The sequence below is a fragment of the Megalobrama amblycephala genome, linkage group LG4, assembly GCF_018812025.1.
Source record: "Megalobrama amblycephala isolate DHTTF-2021 linkage group LG4, ASM1881202v1, whole genome shotgun sequence".
NCBI lineage: Eukaryota > Metazoa > Chordata > Actinopteri > Cypriniformes > Xenocyprididae > Megalobrama > Megalobrama amblycephala.
In genome coordinates this window covers 52,639,278-52,665,856 of record NC_063047.1, presented here as the reverse complement: position 1 = coordinate 52,665,856, position 26,579 = coordinate 52,639,278, and the positions used below count along the sequence as shown (strand labels likewise).

Here is a 26,579-nt window from a genome sequence, read left to right as displayed (position 1 = left end):
ATCAGATGTGTAATGTGTGTCAATTTCAAGTCTGATATCAATATCATTTTTTGTGCGCGCAGCACATGCAGGGCCTGTGCGTGGGGTTGCTGTGGATGGTCTGAACCAGTTGACTGTTAGTGTGGGAGCAGATTGCCTTCTGAAGATCTGGAAGTTCAAATCCAAGGAGGAGTTACATACACACAGCCTGCCAGCCGCCCCGGCTTCATCTCGGCTTCACAGGGACAGGTATTAGAGACATTAATTCATAGTTATTTCCACACCAGTTTTTATTTTAAATGCAGTATGATTTAAAATTTTGCAGTATGATTTTTGTTAATTAGTTGGGCTTCATATGATGGTTTGAGGCTTAGCCGGCTGTGCACCCATTAGGCCTGTCGCAATTTATTAAATTACCGTTTGATCGCAGTTAATTGATTTAACTGTGGTTATTTCAGACAACCACAATTATTGTGCTCTTTTAGAAGGCACAAGGAGGAGACATACACCAAAAGACATAGACACGAGGTTCAACCCTCGGTTGAAGTCGCTTTCAAATGCACGCTCGCTTTCGTTTTTGGGCTGTGTATTTCCAAGAATCTAGCGATACGATACGTATCACAATACAGGGGTTACGATACGATAAATATTGTGATATATTGCGATACTGTAAGAAAGGCGATATATTGCGATATTTCTTGTTTCATAAAGAACACATCACCATATGCATAACCTTACAAACAACTTTATTTTATTTAATAAATAAAGTATCACTTGCATTTATATCACTAATCACTATTTTGTGCAATCTAAGGGAAAATAGTAAAGTGACTGCAGGATTCTTTATGTGTATACGTTTTAAAGGTTTACAATATAGCAGTTTTTAATTTCTAAACTATTTAACAACTAGTGCATAGTCCATTTCATGACTGAATGTCTGTTTTATATTTAATACTGTAAAGCTGCTTGCTTTAAAGCAGTCTAATGTATAAAGTGCTATTTAAATAAATGTGCCTTCACTGAAGTGCTGAACAGAGCTGGTGCAAACATATCCACATCGCTATGATCTGATGCTTTCTTTATGCTGTCACCGCTGTCATTTTTGTTTTGTTTATTTTGTTACTGAGAGGAAAACGACTTATTCTTTCGAACGCCTCTCTCAGGAGCGCGGATGGCATTGGCAGATTCAGTGTTTCCCGAGTTTTGTATTATATAACCTGGTCTATTTTGCAAACAACTGACTCTTGTCAATCTCCTTAGTTGGTTCTTTATAGCAGAAGACAAAATGAGTCAACACTTCAGCTCTGTATGCCGCAGGAGCGGAATAATTCTATTGTCAGTGCCGCTGGCATCGCCTCCGCTTTGGAGTGTGTCTGTAGTGAGTGTTTAATCTATGTTTTTTTCAAAGCACGGACAATATAATCATCAGAGATGCACACGATTACATTTGGAAATAGGCAAGCTTTGTTTCCAAATGTCCCAAGTAAAGATATTCTGTCAATTTTGTAAACTTTTATAAACCCAGCCAGTATAATCACAATGAAAGCATCCAAACGGCAATATTTGACATATATATAACAACTGCAAAACATCCACTGTGTAAACAATATAATTTACACACTAAATCAGCATAAACTCCAACACATCTGCATATTTTTAAACGCTCAAGACAGACGTCACCACCTGAACCTCACAGAGATTGGCTGCCGCCTGCGTTTTCCGCTTGATATTTGCATGAAGTTGAGAACTGCACAACCTTTTTGAAGCTCTCGGCCGCTCTCAACGCTTTTTCTGGTCCGCTGTCAATCCCACAATGCACCGCACGAGCAAAGCTCGACTTCCATAGGAATGAATTGAAAACGCTTGTTCTGCTCCGCCCACTCTGCTCCGCCCGCTCCGCGCCAGTGGACACCCACCGTAACGCTATTGATGCACCTCGCGCTTCTCCGGCTACGCGTCAGTTTACGTTTACGTTGAGATAGCGCTGATATCTAGTGGACTGTCTGTGGTTTAAACCGAACACAAAGCCACAAATATTGGATGTAAATAAATAAATAAATATCGATACAGTGTTTTTAAGAATCGATACAGTATCGCCAAAACATAATATCGCGATATTCATGTATCGATATTTTCTTACACCCCTACTTTTGAATTCGTATTCGCTTCCCGGGTTGATCGTTACTTTTGTATTTACAGATTTTGACTGAAAACCAACAAAGGGTTCAGTTAATCAAAATAATTTGTGACTATTTATTTAATGAAGGAAGCACACAAAAAATATATGGTAAAGAAATAATAGTCAAAGCCCTAAAACTGACAATTAATCATCAAAGCCCTATTAATCATCATCATTTTTTATAAATTATAAATATTTATTTATTAATCATCATCGTTTGGAGAGAAGTATAAATCGACAGTCAACCATATTCATCATATCCTATCCTTGAGTGGACGCCCTCCTGTCATGTATCAACACCCTTTTACCATTCCATTACAATTACATATTAGAATAAGGAACATTTCTCAATTTTCTGTTGCACCTTTGTTCAGTTCATATACTATCCCCCCTTTTATCATTAACTGACATCTAAATAATAATAAAGCAAATTTAAGTAATTTCATAACATTTATACTCTTCATTCCTTATTTTCATATAAATGATCACTCTCTTAAATTTGTGAAAGCAGAAATTCTTAGGCTGTTTTTGTTGCGATTTTCCTTTCAGTATAAGCAATCAATAATACACGTTGTCTGTTCATGTCTTGTGCAGATATTTTTCTGGGCTCATTTGGTTGTATCATAAACTTAAAGTCCCTGTAAAGTCAATTCTGAGAATTCTTTCTAAACACATTATAAATGTTACAAATGTATTGCTGAAACACATTACAAAGACTGTGAATTGTGCAATGCTTTATTGTGAAGTTAGAGCGTTAAACAGTTTTTCACCAAGTCTCTGTCCAGGATTTTTTGGGCGGAGCTAAAACGGGGGTCTGATGACACACTTGGACCCCTGAGCATAGCCCCTCCCCTAACACTATATAACTGTCGATGACGCACTGAGCGTGGCGCCGCCTCTAACTCTACAGCGGTTCACCCGCTCAATCTAACAGTTATACAGCCCTTTGCACATTTAGCTAGTAATGCCTTCGTCACGCAAATGCGTATTACATGGTTGTTAAAATATACAATACAGCTCGGTCTCCTTATTTAAATTTCATAAAACGATGATACAAAGGATTCTAAAGTGATCGTTCTACACCGGATATTTTTACAAACTTTCATCAGACAGCTGGGATTCACAGATAATCCGCTGTTTTTGGCGAAAGTGACTGAAAAGACCTCGGCCCCCCCTCCCGCCTCGGCCTTCCTACCGTCCCACCAACAACCATAGGCTGACAACCGATGACAGATATGATATGGAGCCGGACAGAGCCTCTCCCGTCCCGGCCTTCATCCTCCCGTCTCGCGGCGCCGTCATTTGTCGACTCGACAACAGTCGGCAGTACATGCCCACCAATTGAGTGTAAGTTGCCGTGTGTGCTTATAAGTAGGTAGTCCACAGTAACTCTACTAAATTTGCACCCCTCTAACATGATTCTTTTCATATGCATCAGTATGTTTGACACATTAGACAAGTCAGTTGATGAGATGGCAGCTCTCGCGAGTGGGTGTGGTTTCAGTGCCGACAGAGGACAGGCCCCCAGTTTTTGAGAGCAGAGATTTTTTTTTTTTCGAGATTTTGATGACTTATTTCATTTACTTGCAGATTTTTTTTTAATCATTCAAATTTCGCTGGGTGGTTAATAACACATTTTTCTGCAGTGTGACAAACTCAGAACACATACTTTAAAATGACTTTACAAACATATTCCCTGGAGGCAGGGCTAAACAAGCAAACACTGTTACTGCATTCCTGGCATGGGCCAGACCCCCAGTCACTTGTCAAAAGCTAAACACGGACATTGCCTTTAATCACAAATACAAGGATATATACACTGGTTTTTAGAAAACTATGATTTCCAATTCCAAGAAGAGGCTTTGTAAATCCACTCTTTTCACTATACCCCTTACTATTTCTTCTAAACTCTTTTGTAAATAGAAATAAAAGAAAAATTCACAATCAATTCAATCATTTTCCCACTAAAGGTCATTGCACACTGAGTCCGAAATTCGCATGCGAAACTTTCGCAAGTTAAAAAATAAATTCGACCTCACGTTATGTCAATCGCGTTTGCACACTGCCTCCGAAACTTTCGTCCGTCAAAAAAATATTCGGATCAGGTTCGATTTTCTGCGTTTTTCGCATCCGTGGCACGCATTTTGAGAGACGTTTTGACAATTCAGAGCCACCGTACGCGAACGCAAAAATCCAGGATGCCATCTGACAAGTTGATCCACGTCGTCTACAGCACAAAACAGCAGCACTGAATGACAAACAACGTGAGGAATACAAAGAGCCCGAATATAAAGACAGATTGTGCCAGTAGTAAAGCATCAAACAGAGCCACTGACATCCTGAAGTAAACTTTGAAACGCTCGGATAATCCCGCAGCTCCTTGATGAGGTGAACTCTACTTTCTCTTTATGCAGTCTCGGGATTGAATGGACCCAATATTTCCTCTTTCTTTTTCTCTTTTTAAAAGAGAGGAGACAACTAATCGTGCTCACTGCTTGAAGACTTCATTTTATATTGTTTTGCGATTATTTTTTTTTATTTTTTTTTTTTTTTTTTTTTCCCCGCAACGCATTCATTAATACGCATCGGACTCAGTGTGCAAGGTCTCTGTGCGTGACGAATTTTTAGGATTGCGAATACGAAAAAACGCATGCGAAAATTTCGGACTCAGTGTGCAAAGGCCTTAAGACTTAATAACCCCTTTGTTTAGCTTTCTTTTCAACACATCCATTTATAGTCATTATAGCCCACATAAAAAAGAACATAAATAAACATAAACCTAAATTTTGTTAATGTTAAAAACAAAAAACAAGAACTGTCAGATTTTCATAATCCTCTCATCACTTCATAAATCTCCTGGTTTGATGTTGTGAGGTAGGGCATCAGCTGCCTTTCCTTGAGCTGCTTTCACCTCCACACAAATGTTATACAGGAGAGAAAACATTTTCTTACAATTGCTCAACATGTCATGTTCATACAATTCAGTTGATGGCACTCGTTGTTTAGCCTCTTCCATTCCCATAAATGGGACTCTTCCAGACAATATCTCAAAAAGGGCTTAAATTGGTTCTGGGTCTCTTCCACATTCTCATATACATTAGGACTATTGGTAGGCCTTTACCCAATTGAGCCCAGTGTCCTCACAGCATTTGGCCAATTTACTTTTTGCCATATTTTGCAAGCCTTAATCTATAATCTATTGCACTATATTCTATTGCACTATATTATTTGGACCTGGTCCGGTAAAGAGTCATGCATTTCTCTCTTACTCACAACAGCTGTTACAGCTATATATATATTGTAGCATCTGTAGTTCTAATGTCTGCATTAGGATTTTCAAAACCCTCAAGTTCCTTCAATAATAATCCCTAGATTAGATAATACTTTCACAATAACATACCTAGTGAGAGTCCCTATAGTCTATATCATTAGTTAAGAGATTTTCCTCTTTTCGATTTACATATACCTGAAGTTTCTAACGAATCAATAATCAATCAAATCATGAGATACTCAGCTTAAACCATTAGTTGGTCCACATCTTCTTCCAGGTGTGTTGATCATCTTGTTTGCGAGCCATCTTTGCGAGCCATTGCAATGGGCTTTCCCTTGTTGGTGAGGGAGGGCGTTACCAGCATGGACCTTTGATCCCTCACTTTATGCTGTGTGGGGTTGAGGCTGTTTTTTTTTTTTTTTTTTTTTTTTTTTTTTTTTTTTTTAAGATTAAGGTGAGAGGCTTGGACCGAGATGTCACACTCTCCAACCATTTAGCTGATTATTGCAATTAAATGCGTTTTCAAATAAACAACTTTTTATTAAAAGGAATTCCTTAAGACTTCAATCTTATGACCTTATTTTTATCTCTTGTTCTTTTCTTAGATGAAAAAACTTTCAAGATCTTTAAAGCTGTTTTAAAACAGTTTGCATTTTGGAAATGCACTGTCATGAGAGTGTGACAGTGAAGGGAGGGCATCCTTCCTCGCTTATAGTCTCATCTCTCAGAATGTTATCTCTCTAGGCCAATGATGGTATTTTCAACCACATGGACAATTTATGTTTGTTCGACTTATGGACAATTTGATTGATTTTGATATTTTATATTTTTATCTCTGTTTTTTCCCCCTCCTTTTCTGTTTTAATTTCTGATTTACTGTAAAGCACTTTGGATCAACTACAGTTGTCTTACATTTGTGCTATTTAAGTAAAATTTGACTTGACATGTGGTACATTCTTAGACTTCTTCATCATATTTTATCCTTGAGTGGAGGCCCTCCTGTCATGTACCTACGCCCTTTTACCATTCCATTACAATTACATACAAACTAAATACAGAAGGCTTTCCACAAGGTTTAGGAGTGTGTTTATGGGAATTTTTGACAATTCTTCCAGAAACGCATTTGTGAGGTCAGGCATTGATGTTGGATGAGAAGGCCTGGCTCGCAGTTTCCCCTCTAATTCATCCCATCCCGTGTTCCATCGGGTTGAGGTCAGGACTCTCTGCAGGCCAGTCAAGGTCCGCCACACCAAACTCGCTCATCCATGTCTTTATGGACCTTGCTTTGTGCACTGGTGCGCAGTCATGTTGGAACAGGAAGGAGCCATCCCCAAACTGTTCTCACAAAGTTGGGAGCTTTAATTAGTTCAAAATATCTTGGTATGCTGAAGCATTAAGAGTTCCTTTCACTGGAACAAAGGGGCCAAGCCCAACCCCTGAAAAACCTCACACCAAAATCCCCCTCCACCAAACATTACACTTGGTACAGTGCAGACAGGCAAGTACTGTTCTCCTGGCAACCACCAAACCCAGACTTGTCCATTGGATTGCCAGACAGAGAAGCATGATTTGTCACTCCAGAGAACACGTCTCCACTGCTCTAGAGTCCAGTGGTGGCGTGCTTTACACCACTGCATCCTACACTTTGCATTGCACTTGGTGATGTAAGGCTTGGATGCAGCTGCTCGGCCATGGAAACCCATTCCATGAAGCTCTCTACGCACTGTTCTTGAGCTAATCTGAAGGCCACACAAAGTTTGGAGGTGTGTACCTATTGAATCTGCAGAAAGTTGGCGTCACCACTAACAGTTGACCATGGAATATTTAGTAGTGAGAATTTTATGAATGCACAGGTGGTGACCAACATGTATCACGGTCCCACGCTTTAATTTACCGAGCTCCTGAGAGCGACCCATTCTTTGTAGAAGCAGTCTGCATGCCCTAGGTGCTCGATTTTATACACCTGTGGCCATGGAAGTGATTGGAACACCTGAATTCAATGATTTGAAGGCGTGTCCCAATACTTTTGCCAATATAGTGTACACTGATGATGAGCCAATAAAATATGACCAGTCACAGATGAAGCGAATATCATTGAAAATCTCCTAACAAGGCCACATATTAAGCTCTGGGTTAGATAGTCTCGTGTAGCCAGACCTTCAGACTGATGGTAGAAGGTCTGGACTCTATCACAGCTTTCATTGGCCAAAGACCACCCAAGAGGACGTTTAACTGACATGTAACGCAACCAATCATGGTTCGTTTTGTGTCGCGTCATGTTTATGGCCGTGAAAATATTAAGTCGATGTCCCTACAATAACAGACCGGCATGCATTTAATAAATTATTCATTCAAGAACATTGTGCAAGTTTACTGCAACAATGGAGCCGCAAAATTCACATATTTTGAAAATCCAGCCTTTAGTTGATCCTGGTAAGCGCTCATGTCAAGGTTGTAAACACGACGACTTTCTTCTTCCACAAGGGGTTTGGCGTCACTGCATTTGTTTCCAGGTGGACCTTTAAAGAACGTGACGCACGTCTCCCAAGGCTTGTGCATTGCTCCCGGTCAGCAGTGGTGAGAATGTACCACAAACCAGCCAAGACTGGTTTGCCACCCAAGACTCATCGTTGCATGAGGGCAAAGAAGGCTATCTAGTCTGGTCCGAGTCTACTGTGGCACACAAAATTTTAATGATGCTTATGGGAGGAATGTCACAACACAGTGTGTTGCACTCTACTGCATATGGGGCTGTGTAGCCGCAGGCCAATCAGAGTGACTATGATGACACCTGCCCACCATCGAAAGCACAATGGGCACATAAGTGTTGGAACTGGACCTTGGAGCAGTAGAAGAAGGTCGTCTGGTCTGATGAGTCACATTTTCTTTTACATCACATAAATGGCCATGTACATTTGCGCCATTGCACACTGCAATTTTCGATTTGAAATTTCAAACATTTTGGATCTACCTGGCTGCAGTGATAAGAAAAAACATCTTCTTTAAAGGCTTCTTTTAACACTTTATTTTAGGGTGCCCTTGTTAACAGTGCAATTTATACATTTAAACACTGAATAATAACAACACGTACTTCCTATAGGATTAGGGTTTAGGGTAAGTTGCATGTATAGTCAGGTCCTTAAATATTGGGACATCGACACAATTCTAATCGTTTTGGCTCTATACACCACTACAATGGATTTGAAATGAAACGAACAAGATGTGCTTTAACTGCAGACTTTTAGCTTTAATTTGAGGGTATTTACATCCAAATCAGGTGAACGGTGTAGGAATTACAACAGTTTGTATATGTCTCCCACTTTTTAAGGGACCAAACGTAATGGGACAATTGGCTGCTCAGCTGTTCCATGGCCAGATGTGTGTTATTCCCTCATTATCCCATTTACAAGGAGCAGATAAAAGGTTCAGAGTTCATTTCAAGTGTGCTATTTGCATTTAGAAACTGTTGCTGTCAACTCTCAATATGAGATCCAAAGAGCTGTCACTATCAGTGAAGCAAGCCATCATTAGGCTGAAAAAACAAAACAAACCCATCAGAGAGATAGCAAAAACTTTAGGTGTGGCTAAATCAACTATTTGGAACATCCTTAAAAAGAAAGAACGCACCGGTGAGCTCAGCAACACCAACAGACCCGGAAGACCACGGAAAACAACTGTGGTGGATGACTGAAGAATTCTTTCCCTAGTGAAGAAAACGCCCTTCACAACAGTTGGCCAGATCAAGAACACTCTCCAGGAGGTGGGTGCATGTTTGTCAAAGTCAACAATCAAGAGAAGACTTCACCAGAGTGAATACAGAGGGTTCACCACAAGATGTAAACCATTAGTGAGCCTCAAAAACAGGAAGGCCAGATTAAAGTTTGCCAAACAACATCTAAAAAAGCCTTCACAGTTCTGGAACAACATCCTATGGACAGATGAGACTAAGATCAACTTGTACCAGAGTGATGGGAAGAGAAGAGTATGGAGAAGGAAAGGAACTGCTCATGATCCAAAGCATACCACCTCATCAGTGAAGCATGTAGTGTCATGGCATGGGCATGTATGGCTGCCAATGGAACTGGTTCTCTTGTATTTATTGATGATGTGACTGCTGACAAAAGCAGCATGATGAATTCTGAAGTGTTTCGGGCAATATTATCTGCTCATATTCAGCCAAATGCTTCAGAACTCATTGGACGGCGCTTCACAGTGCAGATGGACAATGACCCGAAGCATACTGCGAAAGCAACCAAAGAGTTTTTTAAGGGAAAGAAGTGGAATGTTATGCAATGGCCAAGTCAATCACCTGACCTGAATCCGATTGATGCATTTCACTTGCTGAAGACAAAACTGAAGGGAAAATGCCCTAATAACAAGCAGGAACTGAAGACAGTTGCAGTAGAGGCCTGGCAGAGCATCACCAGGGAGGAAACCCAGCGTCTGGTGATGTCTATGCCTTCCAGACTTCAGGCTGTAATTGACTGCAAAGGATTTGCAACCAAGTATTAAAAAGTGAAAGTTTGATTTATGATTCTTAATTTGTCCCATTATTTTTGGTCCCTTAAAAAGTGGGAGGCACATATACAAACAAACTGTTGTAATTCCTACACCGTTCACCTGATTTGGATGTAAATACCCTCAAATTAAAGCTAAAAGTCTGCAGTTAAAGCACATCTTGTTTGTTTCATTTCAAATCCATTGTGGTGGTGTATGGAGCCAAAAAGATTAGAATTGTGTCGATGTCCCAATATTTATGGACCTGACTGTAATTATGCATAATTTACTTATTACTATAGCAACTACACGTTACTTGTACATATGTACAGATTATTTTTTATTATTAACCAATGTCATAGAGACCTAGTTAGGATGACAGTGATGTTGATTTATACTTGATCTCTCCAAACAGTGGGATGCTTGCTATCGCTCTGGATGATTTTTCCATTCACATTCTGGACATGGAGACCAGGAGGATTGTTCGTAGATTCTCTGGACATCGTGGGCAGATCAACGACATGGTGAGCGTCAGCTTCAACTACATAATTCAAATTGGACTAGTCTTTGGCTATTCTCAACCATTAATTGTATTTGGAATGACTCTTAGACTACTATTGTGGTTATTTTTTGTCATTGTTGGAGCTTGACAGGTCCTGGTTACCATTAGTTTTCGTAATGTGTTCTGTATAACAGAAAGTCGTATGTGTTTTGCATGAAGGAGAGTAAATGATGACTTTTTGTTTTTGAGTGATATATTTGGGTGAATTAAGTTATGAAGTGTGCATTATGCTTTTTGTTCAGACATTTAGTCCAGATGGACGTTGGCTGATTACAGCGTCTATGGACTGCGCCATCAGAACATGGGATCTTCCATCTGGCAGGTACAAAGTTTAGAGCATAAACCAAGGCTTTTCAACTGGCAGCCAGTGGGCTCTACAATTAATAGATGAAATTGCTGTACCAGCAAACTAAATCTGCTGATGTATGAATGGCTTTAAATTTGAAGAATTAAACAATTTTAAAGGAATAGTTTTAGTTAAACACACATAGATGTGTAGTATACTAAATATATCAAAACTTTGCTGAAATACCCGTTGTACACTATCTACGACATACCTTCTCTCATCAGATTGATTGATAGTTTATACTTTTTAGTAACTGCAAATGCGGTACATGTGTCTTTTTGCTGTAAAATTGTATAGTTTTTTTTATAAATTATATTTATAAATAATATTATATTGTTAGTAATATTTCAAGATGAATAATTACTGGACTGAAGAAACTTAGGTTTACTTGATTATCCATAATTATTTTTTTTAGAACAATAATGTAAAAATGTGCATATCATATATGATAAACAATTTTTTAGAAATGTTTTTTTTTTTACTTCTCTCAAGCATCATTGTATTGCATTGCATATATATTGCATGTTTTGTCCCCCACAATAAAAACTAGAGCTTTGGTCATAGAACAAGTATTTATCATCTTACTAAGACATTAACCCACATTATTGTGGCTGATGAGTAAAGACATAATAAAAGTGGCTTTGCAAGTCATTATACATGAAACCATGAAGGTGGTGCTTCAAGCTCAGATTGTTCAGATAGTAAGAAAATGTACATACGGATTGGACATGATAAACCTATTTCTTTTTTTGTTTATAATAAATGCCACTATAATTTATGTTTGTTTTATGCTCATGTTTTTTCGTCCTGTTCTGAATACTGTTAAATGTAAACAATTTGTAGTGAGGAGTAAGGGGAACTAAAATGCATAGTTATGCTGTATACAGTGTTTGTAAACATTTTATTGAATTCTACTGTTTTTGAAGGTATTTATTGTTCCTTGGCAAGACCATTAAAAAGCTTCAATTGAATGCTTCTAAATATTTTAACAATAGGGATGTTTAGTTGTTGTCTGTTAACATGTTACTTTACAGTGGAAGTGCTAAGATCTAATGAAAGCTCCCTCTCGATTTTTCATTTTTGATAACCTGGCCCTGAAAGTAATTGTCGAGCCCAGGCATAAACCTAAATTTTTTGTGTCCTGTAACATGTATGTCACAGGTAATGCTTAGAGTGGTAAGTGAGATTGCATCATTGTCGTTCTACTACAAACCACTAAAGTAGCCTTTTGAAGGAGGGAAAGACCAGGCCAGTCCAGTGACACCTTTTCCACTTTCTATATTATTGACTGGTTAGATATTTGTGATGACCTTTTCTGTTTCTGTCAGTCACTGATACTTTTCAAAGTAACCAGTGAAACCAAATTCAGAGATAATTATTATCTTTCATAGATATGGCCATAGTGACATTTAGTATGTCGGATATTTTTTGTTTGTCTAACGGGGATTCCTCCAGCCGATGAAGTCCCCTCTGGCAAAATTGAATGAGTGAATGATTTCCTCTAACACTTTCACACCCTTCCACTTTCTTTTGCTGTCTTTCATAGTTTGGTCGACTGTTTCCTGGTAGATGGGGCAGCCGTCAGTCTCAGTATGTCCCCTACCGGGAACTTCCTGGCTTCGTCGCACGTTGACGGTCTAGGTGTTTATTTATGGTAAGAGATTGTCTTGCAGATACTGTCTGTCAACTCTTGTTTTTACTTTTTCAATTAGTTATTTCGAACACATAAGATTAAGATTAGAGCGGTTGAATTTTGGTAAACAATTAGCACAATTATCTTATCATTCATCTTGACTGAGCAGTGAAAAGGCATTGCGGGTTATGAGTTCATGAGGTTGCAAAATGAATCTGCTAAATGCATAAATGGCTTTAAATTTGAAGAATTAAAAATTTTTAAAGGAATAGTTTTTTAGTTACACACACATGTGTAGTATAGAAAATATATCAAAACTTTACTGAAATACCTGTCGTACACTATCTATGACATGCCTTTTCTCATCACATTGATAGTTTATACATTTTAGTAAGTGCAAATGCGGTACACGTGTCTTTTTGCCGTAAACTTTTTACAGTTTTTTTTTTTTTTTTTTTTTATAAAGTAAATTTACGAATAACATTTATATTGTTAGTAATATTTCAAGATAAATAATAACTGGACTGAAACAACTTAGGTTTACTTGACTATCCATACATAATTTTTTTAGAACAATCATGTTAAAATGTGCATATTAAATATAATAAAATATTTTTTTTAGATATGTTTTTTGTACTTCTCTCAAGCAACATTGTATTGCGTTGCATATATATTGCATGTTTTGTCCCCCACAATAAAAACTACAGAGCTTCGGTCATAGAACAAAGTATTTATCATCTTACTAAGACTTTAGTCGGAGATATAGAGTGACAACTGATCTCTTAATTCAACCACATATCTTAACCACTACAAAAAATACCTTAATAACATTAATAAATTTATGACAATAAGGTTCATTAGTTAAACATTAGTTAAAGTATTAACTAACATGAACTAACCATGAACAATATCTGTTACTATATTTACTAATCTTCGTTAACATTAGTTATTGAAAATGCAGTTTGTTATTGTTCATGTTGGTTCACAGTGCATTAATAATGTTAACAAGATTTTAATAATGTATTAGTAAATGTTGAAATTAACATTAATAAAGATTTATAAATGCTGTATAAGTGCAGTTCATTATTAGTTCAAGTTAACTAATGTAGTTAACTGATGTTAACTAATGAACCTTATTGTAAAGTGTTACCAAATTAATAGTATGGTAGTGTGCTATTCCAAACATAGCCACTCATGACCCAAGTATCATGGTTCAAAGAAGTTGTTCTATGAAATATTGTATATTACCTAAGGAATATTGTTCTGCTTCTTTTCTAGGTCCAATAACACACTGTGCAGTATGGTGTCATTGCGCCCTCTTCCTGCAGACTATGAGCCGACTGTGATCATGCTGCCAGGCACCTGCCCGAGCAAAGGTGCAACCAGAGTATCATAATGATTATATTTTTTAAGATCATTTAACTTGATAATAAATCCCTTTGATTTGTGCTTGTGAACAGAAACAGAAGAAGAGGAAGTTTTAGATGTTGACAGCTCTGAGATGGCGGAGTACATTTCACCAGCACAGCTGGATGAACATCTGGTCACACTCTCACTGCTTCCTGACTCTCGCTGGAAGAACCTGCTGCATCTGGATATCATCAAGGTATTATGTGTGTAAAAATGACAAAAAAACAAAAGTGCTCAAGTGTTATGTGTATTTGATATGCCGCTATAAACCCTTAAAATGTTTAAAAATCATCATCTACAGAAAAAGAACAAACCCAAAGAGCCTCCAAAATTACCCAAAGCAGCACCCTTCTTCATTCCCACCATTCCAGGGCTGGTGCCCCAGTTTGCTCTACCCATCACACCCTCAGAGGACCAGGTAAACTCTCCTGATGGTGTCTCTCTTGAGTTTGGTATAGTATTTATTGTTGTTGAAAATATATCAATGTGAAGATTATACATATCATATAAATCAGGTGTTTTCAATTTTTTCTTTTCAGTTTAGGTATAATATTGACTGGAAAATATTTATAATAAGTTGAAACTATATCAATTATGAACTATATGTAATATATAAATATAATATGAATTATGTTTATTTTAAGGCTGTCAAACCGATTAATTGCGATTAATCGTCTAACATAAAGGGTAACACTTTACTATAAGTTTCATTAGTTAAACATTAGTTAAAGTATTAACTACAGAGTGCTCACCTCTTGCATTGTCAATACAAGATCTTGACCAAAAAATGATGCACCTCTCAAAGAAAATAAATGCTGTGATGTTATTTCCATCAAGAGGTGCATCAATTTTTGGTCAAGATCTTGTATTGACAATGCAAGAGGTGAGCACTCTGTAAAGTTTCAAAGAATTTCAATGAAATTAAGGTCTGGACTCAGAGGTGCCAATTCATGTGTGAAAATGATTCTTCATGCTCTCTGAACCATTCTTTCACAATTTTAACCCTGGTGAATCTTGACATTGTCATCCTGGAATATGGTCATGATGTGTCTTCCTACATGGTTGTTTAAGAAATGAAAAGCTACACACTCCATCTTTAAGGGTTTAAAGAACCGTTGCCAAACATATAACATGCTAGAAACATAATAATCACTGTAGTAATGATCCATTCATAGATTCTTAAGTATTTGCCTATTAAAATCCAAACGGCGACCTTTTTTTGGCCGGGCAATTTTGTATTAATTAAACACAAAATTTTATGTTAGATGTGATTAATCGCAATTAATCGATTTGACAGCACTAGTATATTTATATAAAATGCATATTTGACATTTTAAATGTTTTTTTGTTTTTTTTCTTAGTCTAAAGTTGTCAACTTGGGAGTGTTGGCACAGAAGTCCACCTTTTACCTTCAGCTTGAGAATGCCTTAGACAGCAACTCATGTAAGTCCCTTATGCTGTTATTTGAAATGATTCTGTACTGTTGAATTTGCAACACATTCACTGTGTTGATCATCTGTTTTCTCATGATAGATGAGGAGCCAGTGAAGCTGTTGAGAGAGTTGGGCCCCTCTGCCATTGAAACAGAGCTTCGGTCACTGTCTCCAGATATGGGTGGAGATGTCAGAGTTATGCAGAGCTTCCTCAAGATGATCAGCAGCATTCTTCAGTCCAAAAGAGATTTTGACCTGGCTCAAGCTTACCTTGCATTGTTCCTCAAGGTACGATATAAGCCATCTGCTGTTGTTTTTTGTCTTAGATTTCAATACAATTACACACACTTTTTAAAATATAAACTTCCTACCACATTAGCTTTGGCTTTAGGTTCCAATACAAAACTATAAGACTTTTTTGTTGGACTTGCTAGTTTCTGGCCCAACTAGCAATGAATGCTGGTTGCTTGGTTTCGGTTTCTTTCTAATCACGCTGGGAATCCCCCATCCACAGTCAGTCAGTGATATAAAATCCTGTTCCACATTGTTGTATATTAATGGTTTTCAAAAATTATTTTATTATTTTAATTATTTTAATCAATAATTATTTTTAATCCAGTTCCAGAGGTAGAGAAAATTTGCTATAAACAATGAAGGGCTCAATAATTCTATTGAAAACAAACTCCTCCACACTTAAACTTGCCAACCATGATGTGTGTATTGACATGTATACAGTGCTTGAAGTGGGCTGTCCCGGAAGTACTGGCACTTCTATATTTTAATCTGTGGTGTACCCTCACTTCTTCTTACTGTTATAAACACCTTTAATTAAATTAACATGTTAAATCGACAGCCCGAATATAAATACATTGTTTCGCAATATTTAATATGACATAAACATAATAATCTTCATCATAATAAGCATAATGATGCCAAAACATTATGACCACCTGACAAATATGCTGTTGGTCTTCTACGTGCTGCCAAAACAGCGCCGACCTGCCGAGGCATGGACTGTATGAAACCCCTAAAGGGGTCCTTTGTTATCTGGTACCAAGACGTTAGCTGCAGATCTTTTAAGTCATGTAGGTTGTGAGGTGGAGCCACCATGGATTGAACTTATTGGTCCAGCACATCCCAAAGATGCTCATTTGGATTGAGATCTGGGGAATTTAGAGGCCAGGGCAACACCTTGAACTCTTTAACATGTTCCTCAAACCATTCCTGAATATATGTATACAGTGTGGCAGGGTGCATTATCCTGCTGAAAGAGGCCAGTGCCATCAGGGAACACCATTGTCATAAAAGGAAGTACCTGCAACAATGTTTAGTTTGCAACAACGTTTAGGTCAAATTTACATCCACATAAATGGCCGGACCCAGTGTTTCCCAGCAGAACGTTGCCCAGAGCATCACACTCCCTCCACCAGCTTGTCGTTGTGTAATGAGTTTTTTGTCTTTGTTTTAAATGAATTTTAAACATGGATAGTAATGTTGCGCACTATCAACACCCGGGTGATGACGGCGTAAATGACTGGTCATAGAAACACGTCATTGAACATTTGTTTACAACGAGTGACACTTTTGTCCATGTTCTTTTGATCATCACTGTTGTAACGTATTGGGAAACTAGAATGCATATCTATCGACTGAAACATGCATCAGCCGAATTCGTCTGTCTGTTTTGCACATTGTTTTCAACAAAACATATTATAGATGCGTCATCAGATTTGGGATGAACCACGGTGTAAGCGTGTGCTGAACCGTGGGTGGAGAACCGAACGGTTCGATTTTTTTTTTTTTTTTTTTTTTTTTTTTTTAATAGCGAACCATCCCACCCCTATTTCCAGTGCTGGAACAAGCCTCTGAAATCTGATCCGGCACTTCATTTGGAGTATCGCCCATCTCATACACCACTGAAAGATGCTTATGTTTTGTTCTGTGTACATATGTTCAGGATAATTAAGTGTAGTAATGATAATGTTGTTAATAATTTGCTATGTTAAAGGGTTAGTTCATCCAAAAATGAAATTTCTGTCATTAAGTACTCACCCTCATGTCATTCCAAACCCATAAGACATTCGTTCATCTTTGGAACACAAATTAACAGGTGTAAAGAGTACCTGAAAACCATACTTGAGTAAAAGTACTGATACCTTACATCGAAAATGACTCCACTACAAGTTATAAGTAATCAATTCCAATTCGACTTGAGCAAAAGTCTTAAAGTATCTGATTTTAACAGTATTTAAGTATATTGTAGGCTCAAAGATGCACTAGTCCTTGACACCTGAGAGACATGCCAGTGAAAATAAGAAACAATTGATTTGTAAGATGAGAAATCAAGTTTATTTTCTAAAATCAAAATAAAACTGAACACCTCAATGTTGCAATAAATCAAGGTCGACACAACAACCTTTTAAACGTCTACAAACTCTCAAGTCTCAGTTGAGCTCAAGTGCACAAAAAGGCCATAAGTAAACCAATATCTTTTAAAACCTTGTCAATATAGCGGATAAAACAATGCTAAGTAAAAACAAATAGTCAAAGTCTACTGTATGTGCTGGTTTTAGCCTCATCACCAGCTGCAGTCATTTCCTCATCTAATAAATCAAACGCCTGCGATCAGCAACTACCTGCTAATGCACTCACATTCACGTAAAGTAGCCTGACAAGTTTTGGGGGAGTGAAGGCAAAATGCACAAGATATAGTACCTTCAATGCCCTTAGATGGCGATATCGCTTCTTTATTTCAAAAACAGACTGCTGCAGAAAAAGCTGTCTGCCATGAAAAATTTGTAATTGCATTACTCATCTCAAATGTAGAGGGTAAAAAGTACATTTTCTTGCTCAAAAATGTAGTCAAGTAGAGATTAAAGGGTTAGTTCACCCAAAAATGAAAATAATGTCATTTATTACTTACCCTCATGCCGTTCCACACCCGTAAGACCTTCGTTAATCTTCGGAACACAAATTAAGATATTTTTGTTGAAATCCGATGGCTCCGTGAGGCCTCCATAGGGAGCAATGACACTTCCTCCCTCAAGATCCATAAATGTACTAAAAACATATTTAAATCGGTTCAAGCGAGTACAGTGGTTCAATATTAATATTATAAAGCGACGAGAATATTTTTGGTGCGCCAAAAAAAAGACTTATTTAGTGATGGCCGATTTCAAAACACTGCTTCAGGAAGAACATAAATGAATCAGTGTATCGAATCTGCTGTTCGGAGCGCCAAAGTCACGTGATTTCAGCCGTTGGCAGTTTGACACACGATCTGAATCATGATTCGATACACTGATTCATTTGTGCTCCGAATCTTCCTGTTTTGAAATGAGCAGTGTTTTGAAATCAGCCATCTCTAAATAAGTCATTATTTTGTTTTGTTTTTTTGGCGCACCAAAAATATTAATAATATAACACTTTATAATATTAATATAGAACCACTGTACTCACATGAACCGATTTAAATATGTTTTTAGTACATTAATGGATCTTGAGAGAGGAAGTGTCATTGTTCCCTATGGAGGCCTCACGGAGCCATCGGATTTCAACTAAAATATCTTAATTTGTGTTCCGAAGATTAACAAAGGTCTTACGGGTGTGGAACGGCATGAGGGTAAGTAATAAATGACAGAATTTTCATTTTTGGGTGAACTAACACTTTAAAAGTTGCCAATATCTTTGATACTCAGTACAACAACAAAGTAGCCAAAAAGATACTTAAGTACAGTAACTAATTACAATTACTCAAGTACTTTACACCTCTGCAAATTAAGATATTTTTGATGAACTCCAAGAAAGATTTTTTTATCCCCATAGAAAACAATGCAATAAACATTCTCGGATTTCATCAAAAATATCTTAATTTGTGTTGTGGCACCAGTGATTTACTGGATTTGACTGCTATTCATATTTCCAACACATGACAAGCAACATATAGGGAATATTTATAAACTTCGCTACACTTCTGTTTTGTGGAAAGCGGTTTCTGAAACGTATACATGCAAGTTGCTATGGATATTATTCACATTTTCGCCTCTTTAAATCTTTGCAAAATGACTAGAGTTTAAACTTCCGAATTCCATAGGAATGTCAAGGGCTATGTTGGTCAGACCTTTTGTTGGGCTTAATTCTAAATGCCATGATGTTTTAGAAGCACAGATGGTCACAACACATCATCAGTATGAGAATAAACTGTTTCCATCACTTTAACATGCATTTGAACACAATGTCAGTTTTCATTTAAGATTTCTTATGTGCATTTTCAACATGCACATCAAAATAGTTGGATGGAAGCCCGACTGAGATTGTGCATATGATCCGTCACTCCTCTCACCCCACCCCCTTGTTCCAGTGACTCATAATTGACAAATTAAGCACTGATCACTTCTCCAGGTAAACTGTGCACGTGTACACGGCCATCCATGTGATGTAAAAGAAAACGGGACTTATCAGACCAACCACCTTCTTTCACTACTCCAAGTTCCAGCTCCGACGCTTGTGTGTCCATTGTAGGCGCTTTCAATGGTGGACAGAGGTCATTACAGGCACTCTGATTGGTCTGCGGCTACGCAGCCACATACGCAGCAGAGTGCGATGCACTGTGTGTTGTGACACATTCCTCCCATAAGCATCATTAAAATTTTGTGAGCCACAGTAGACTTTCTGTTGGCTCGGACCAGAGGGGATAGCCTTATTTGTCCTCATGCAGCGATGAGCCTTGGGCACCAAACACCTTGTCGCCGGTTTGTGGTTTGTGCCTCCTCTGACCACTGCTGACCGGGAGCAACCCACAAGCCTTGAGATACTCTGACCCAGTTGCCTTGCCATAACAATTTGGCCTTGTCAGAGTCACTCAGATCTTTATTCCTGCCCAATTCTCCTGGATCCAGTATGGTGATAACGTAAACTGGTTGTTTGCCTTACTATCTAATCTACCCAGACCAGTCCTTGTTAGGAGATGATAAACGAAATTCACTTCACCTGTGACAGGTCATAATGTTTTGGCTCATCTGTGTTTATATTATTGTAGCATCAATTAACGTTAATAAAAATGTACAGTGTGATCTTTTATGTATTTATACAATATAAATATTAAATGAACTTTTATAACATTAACAAATTCTAATTTCTTACATTTTATAAAAGGGCTTCGACAACAACGGTTATGATTTTGTCACATTTTTACATTCATAGAAAAATTAATTTATGCATGAAAGTTGTAATGTTGCTGGATAGGACCCACTGGATTTGTTTGGTTTTTAAACAGCAGATGGCAGCAAATGAATATGAAAATATTTCCCATTATGGTTTATAGTTCAGCACATTGCACAGACTGTCTCCCTTGTTTCTGCACTATAAATACTACTAAAAGTAGTCACTTTATATAAAATCATTTTAATTACATCTAAACAACACCTAGTAATTCAACAATTTGGTTTGACTTTGACTTTTTTTTAATTATTATTTCTCACAATGCTGTCTTTCTGTGTCAGCTCCATCTTCGGTTCATCGCAGACCAGCCCGAACTGATGAAGGAGGCAGAGAGCGTGTCTGCGAACCTGGAGAAGATGTGGATGTCCATGCAGACGCTCTTAAACCAGAACATTTGTCTGTTGTCTTATATCAAGAGTGCACTATTGTAAAGCACCTTTCTCCAATGCATTTCTGAGAATGTTGTTGAATGTTTGTATCAGACTAAATGTCCATGCCCTATTTTGCTAATACATATTAAAAGTATTCAAAATCTATATGTGATTTGTCTGCTATTGTCATTGCACTCAAATGTTACACAGTGGGTCTTGAATGGATGACAAAATATCAAACCAAGCCTTTAATTTTGTCATGTAAAGCAGTGACCTGTTTAATTGTCTGAATACAATACCCTACATAATATATCTGCCATACATATGCACACACCTACGTCCAAAAGAATCCTATATCATCTTCCAGTTTTTCTCATTTTGTATGACTGAACAGCAAGGAAGTGAATGTGTGAGATGAGAGTGATGCTGGTGGTTAGCTGGGATTGTGGTTGTTTTGTGTTGAGCAGATACTGAACAGATGGGTCTCTCTGTGTGGGAGCCCAGAACACTCCTGCACTGCTTGAGCTTTAAAGGATGACCAGTCATGCAGGCCAGTACAGATTTGGACTCCGTGTGGGTGATTTCTTCCTCATAGCACATTAAAATTGTCACTGACAGTGGCATATTTGAAAAATTTAAGAAAAAGATCCTCAATAATGCACATTAAGTCAAAGTCGGTAAAGGGGATTGCTGTCAAACGAAAGAATACTGAAGTAAATGTACATGCTTCAGTGGTCTGGGGTAAATGTTTTAATAAAACATTCTGGTTTTTCAGAATAACTTTAAACAGCACTTTCAAAAAAGTACTTGGGATCAGATTGTTATGCCATATGATACTTTAATAATCTAACAAGTATTGGGGTTTTTGAAGATTGTCATATTCAAGCCATACATAAAAACTGGTAATAACATAAAACAATAATGTAAATCATTCTGCCAGACACTATTAAAAAATTATTAATAACAAAAAATTAACAACAATAAATCTTGCTATAATGTACATTTTGTCCAAAATTAAATTATAATTATTATTATTTACATTAATGAGATTGTTTAATTGATGCAAAATGTAATTTATTAATTGGGCAGTGTATGCATTTTACTGAAATTTGACAGTAAATTTCAAGGCTTTTATGGCTTGTATTTTTTATTATTAATTTATGTGATAAAGTGATAAATAATGGCAGTACTTTATTGATATACATTCCGTACTAACCCATGGGGAAGGTGTCTGACAAGACGAAATTTTGCTGTCACTTAGTAGCTGTCAACTATTGGGAATGTTGATTTATAGGCATTTGATAAACTTATTTTTACCTTATATTAAATATATATATATATATATTTTAAATACTTTGCTTATACTTTTATAAAATAATTTTGGTAACAGAATTGAGCCAGACCAATGTAGTCAGCACTAAAAGTTTTATCCAAATCTGCATCACCAATTTGGGACAATGGGACACAAATGTAAGTTTTTCATGGAAAGATGCTATATCAAAAAAATTGGAATACAAAATCCTGACACAACTTGAATCTGAATTTAATTGTACATGAATATAATATGTTTTATTGTTATACTATAGGTTTTTACACATTATCGATGAACGCGTCTTGGAGTGCACTGTTGCTATGGTTACTCAGCGGTCTTTGCGAGCGTATCCACCTCATTCATACGCCCCACGACGCTTTGCGCGAATTATGGGTGTAACCAAAGACTCTTAAAGGGACTTTGTTTACAGCTTAACGGAAGTTACACCAATCAGTGAAAGGCTCGCTCTATGAACACAATAATACGTTTTTTTTTTTAACTGGGTACAATGAGATGACATTATTCGACTCACCCTTCAACCAACGAACACTGAGAGGACATTTAAAAGTGTAAAATCATCAACAAGGTACTTTAAACAGACTGAAAAAAGCGCGATTCTTTCCGTGGACGGGTTAATAAAACTATTAGTGATATTTGTATTATGTAATGTACGTTGCCTTAATAAAAAATGTTCATGAACTTCAGCATTGCGTGATACTATTTCAAAGTGATTTCCGTCATTTTTATAGATAATAAATTGTATTTACCTGTGAAAACTAACCTGGAAAGAGATGTGAGGATTTGACGAGAAAAACGAGAGATTCTTCCTGTATTCCAGTGAATTATTAATGGGATATATCGTAAATTATATCGGGAGAACAGAACACAAATGTGCAGTATATGTTGTCCTTTTTCATACTGTTACAACGGAAGGCAAAGGGACAAATTAAATGAATTACGAGGATAGAAAGTGGCGACTAAAAAGAGCTCTTGCCATAGATATTCTTATAACATGTAACCTTAAAATACTAACACTGTGTCCTAACCATGCGATGCGATACGATTCCAAATGGGACTGTCCACACTAGACGCGAAAATGAGAAGCGATAAAATCAATCAAAATCCACAGCCAATCAGAAGAGAGTGTGGGCGGGTTCTATCGGCAAGAGCACAGCAGACAATGAAATGGGCAAGTAGCCTACGTTAAAATTCATAAAGATTACACCATTTAAACATTATTTAAAGTACATACAGTGTGACTCAACCAATTTTTGTCATAGAATACACTTGTTTGTTCGCATTGAGTTCTTGTGCACATTTATTTATTTTCAAGATCTGAGGTGAATTAGTGTTGTTTTCATTACAGCTAAAAAGCTGGGAACACAGAATGATATTCAAACTCACATTAGGATACCTTAAGATACCTTTTATTGCGTGTCGCGGCGTCGCGTCGCGTCTGGTTAGGACACGGTGGTGTTACGTTATTCTCATGATGTCTGAAAAGAAATCATGAAAGAAAATTTGACAGCTCATTCAGTCAAACTGACGGATAAGCTTTATTTGTAGGCAACCTTATGATTTGAAACGATTCGTTTCAGTCTTTTTAAATGGAAGTTCCCCAAACCGGAAGTTCCACCCATATTTCAAAACCATAGACTGTAAAAAAATATGGACGTAGCGTCCGTGACGTAACCCATAGAGTTCTGAACAGCAGTTTTGAAGCCTAAATGAGGCCGCGGCCATCTTAGCTGCGCGTCACCGCACGTCACTCCCGGATAACTGAAAATGGGCAAAGAGGCGGGGAGGTGGTTTGAGCTGATATGACTGGTTGCTGTAACCACGCCCGCCTAGCTCGACACGACCATGTTAGCAGCAAAGGAGCTATCTATCTATCTTAGATACGATCTAAAATATTAATGAAGATAAGTTTTATCATCAGAAAGTTATAAAGGTTTACTGTCAATCTACAGTGTTTTTTAAGATATAGATGCTCCAACACCAGTAGTGTTGGTTGTGCAAATAACAACATGGAAAATCAAATGGGACTTCATACCATAGCTTAATAATGAAATAGAGATCGCGAGATGAATCCAATCCGTGGCACTTGGGTAAAATATGAGTGTCCATTGCAAAACAAAAAAAACATTTCACATTTCTTCTGAATGATCTGCTCTCTGTCATCGTTCTTCAAGAAAGGATGCAATCTGAGCAGCCTTTATGTTATAAAACTGTATACGATCGTATCTAACAAACAAATGAGACCGTGTCCAAAGTATATTTTTTTCAAAATAGTGCAGCAGTTTTAGTTATAATATCCAAGCAGTGCTGTCGGATTTTGATATCCTCCCGCCATTGTCATTGTAGTAAATCTCATAATCAAAACTTTCAGCCTGAGCCAATGCCACGATCCGACAACGTGTGTTCTGTCTGTTCCCCATGCATGCGCATCTACACAGACACACATCAGTATTATGCAGCAAGCCATATTTTATAATTGTATAAAATAATCGAGAAAAAAGCACAAAAACGGCTGAGATGCCAAATTCAGCGGCAGCTGAGGTAACATGACGGCTCAGACAGCAGCGCAATCTACCTGTCACTCAAGTGACCACGCCCTTAATTATGCAGAACTTTAAGGCTTAATATAATTTAAACGGATAAGTTATAAAAAAATTCACCCCCCTCAGAGTTGTCATGAAGGGCAAAAATAGCAGTATAGACCAAAACCACAATTTGAACCAACTTGTAAACATGTTTTTTTCTGCTATAAACTTGGCCAATTTAACATGGGACTCTATGAGATTCTGCTCTCTTTTGGAGCCTGTCCCTAGCGGCCAGTCGATGAATCGCAGTTTAAGTTACTTCCGTATTGGCTTCACGAGAGAAAGGGGGAGGTTGCCGCTTGTTCAAAACGCAGTAGGCTAGTCAGGAATAAGGTGGATATATTTAGCGCCCTCGAGGAAGAAAGAAAAAAAAAAAAAAAAAAAAAAGAATATACTTGCGTAGCCTACATTTCAGGAACATTTTGTTTTTGACTACTTTTTAAAACCTTAATTAGAGAGGTCAACTCATAATTCAAAGTTTTGAATGAAATTTAACTTCGACATTTCATGACAGAGATTCATCCAGCTATATTAAAGTTATTCATTATATAGTCAGAACGTTGTTAAATCGAACTATCATTTGCCATAATGATATTGTAATGCATCTTCCAAAAATATACCGGAGTAGTGTTATGTAATATGTGACGTCCATTGAATCCAGGTAAATCACAAGCGCGCGCGCGCACGCACACACACATACTCAGCGCCCTACATAGGCGACAGTAAGACCCAGTGGAAGCCGCGCGCCTCGTTCAGAGAGCGACATGACAACCGCGATCAACTGACGCTACACATTCACGGCCACTCAGCGTACATCACCAACAAACATTACAGGTAATGTGAAACACTTTCGAAAATGATGTATATAAATTTCCCTCTCTAGATTGTGTGTCCGCTTTTCCCACGCCATTCCTTGATGTTGTTGTTTCTGTACAGATCGGCGCTCCGCTGATAGTGAACTGAAGCGCAGGGGATGCTGAAAGTGACGATGCCCGCCTCTAGAGCCGCTCCTGAATACTGGATCGATGGATCCAAGAAAGAGACGCTGGCGGACTTCTATGAGCTGGAGTCTGAATTGGGACGGTAAGTGGAAGTGCAGCAGCAATGTGCAGATGAGTTTTGGGGGTAGATGTGGCATCTCTGAAAATAAGCATCTTTTCAAAGACAACATTCACTGCTTTGATCCCTAACAAAATATAGGCTACCAGAATATTTAACAGATTTAGCCTAAATTAAGCTCTCACTCTGTTGCGGCTGGCTGGTGTGGGACCATATGTTGGTTTATATTATTAACGAACTTATATTTCTAATAAATACTGGTTATTTTGACGAAGTATTATTTTGATAATTTTAATCTTGGTAACAATATTGAGCTTGACAAACGCAGTCAACACTGAAATGTGCGTAACATTTCTTGTTGCAAATAAGACCAGTATCTAATCTATCTAAAGAATGTGGCATATGTGTATTTATTGTACCATATTTGTGAAAATAGAATTTAGCTGAAATGTACCTGTCATTTTTAAATATAGGCATTGATACACCTATAATGTTTATAATGTTTATAGGTAGCCTACTGATACACTTCCCCTTAAATTAAATATGAATATTAATTTGCTTATCTTTCTTGCAGTACTGTAATTTTGGTAACAGGGTTGAGCTTGACGAATACAGTCAATAAAACAAAATTTGGTAAAACTTGACAAGACATATAACATAAAAGTTCTCACTCCAAAGAACGTGGGATTTGTGTTTTTTTTAAA

General features: G+C 37.5%; 2 protein-coding genes across 2 annotated transcripts in view; both read left to right on the top strand.

Moving 5' to 3' along the window:
- Positions 1–21,066, top strand: part of wdr36 (WD repeat domain 36) — a 48,707-nt gene extending 27,641 nt beyond the window's left edge. The window contains exons 14-23 of the mRNA XM_048189949.1: positions 63–228; positions 10,342–10,450; positions 10,731–10,810; positions 12,381–12,488; positions 13,746–13,843; positions 13,928–14,073; positions 14,179–14,295; positions 15,239–15,320; positions 15,411–15,598; positions 20,812–21,066. Coding sequence (XP_048045906.1) covers positions 63–228; positions 10,342–10,450; positions 10,731–10,810; positions 12,381–12,488; positions 13,746–13,843; positions 13,928–14,073; positions 14,179–14,295; positions 15,239–15,320; positions 15,411–15,598; positions 20,812–20,961 — 1,244 coding nt within the window. The 3' untranslated portion in view covers positions 20,962–21,066. The remainder of the gene's footprint in view (positions 1–62; positions 229–10,341; positions 10,451–10,730; positions 10,811–12,380; positions 12,489–13,745; positions 13,844–13,927; positions 14,074–14,178; positions 14,296–15,238; positions 15,321–15,410; positions 15,599–20,811) is intronic.
- A 4,332-nt stretch (positions 21,067–25,398) lies between these two features.
- Positions 25,399–26,579, top strand: part of camk4 (calcium/calmodulin-dependent protein kinase IV) — a 61,010-nt gene continuing 59,829 nt past the window's right edge. The window contains exons 1-2 of the mRNA XM_048189947.1: positions 25,399–25,650; positions 25,753–25,899. Of these exons, the coding sequence (XP_048045904.1) occupies positions 25,790–25,899 (110 nt within the window). The 5' untranslated portion in view covers positions 25,399–25,650; positions 25,753–25,789. The remainder of the gene's footprint in view (positions 25,651–25,752; positions 25,900–26,579) is intronic.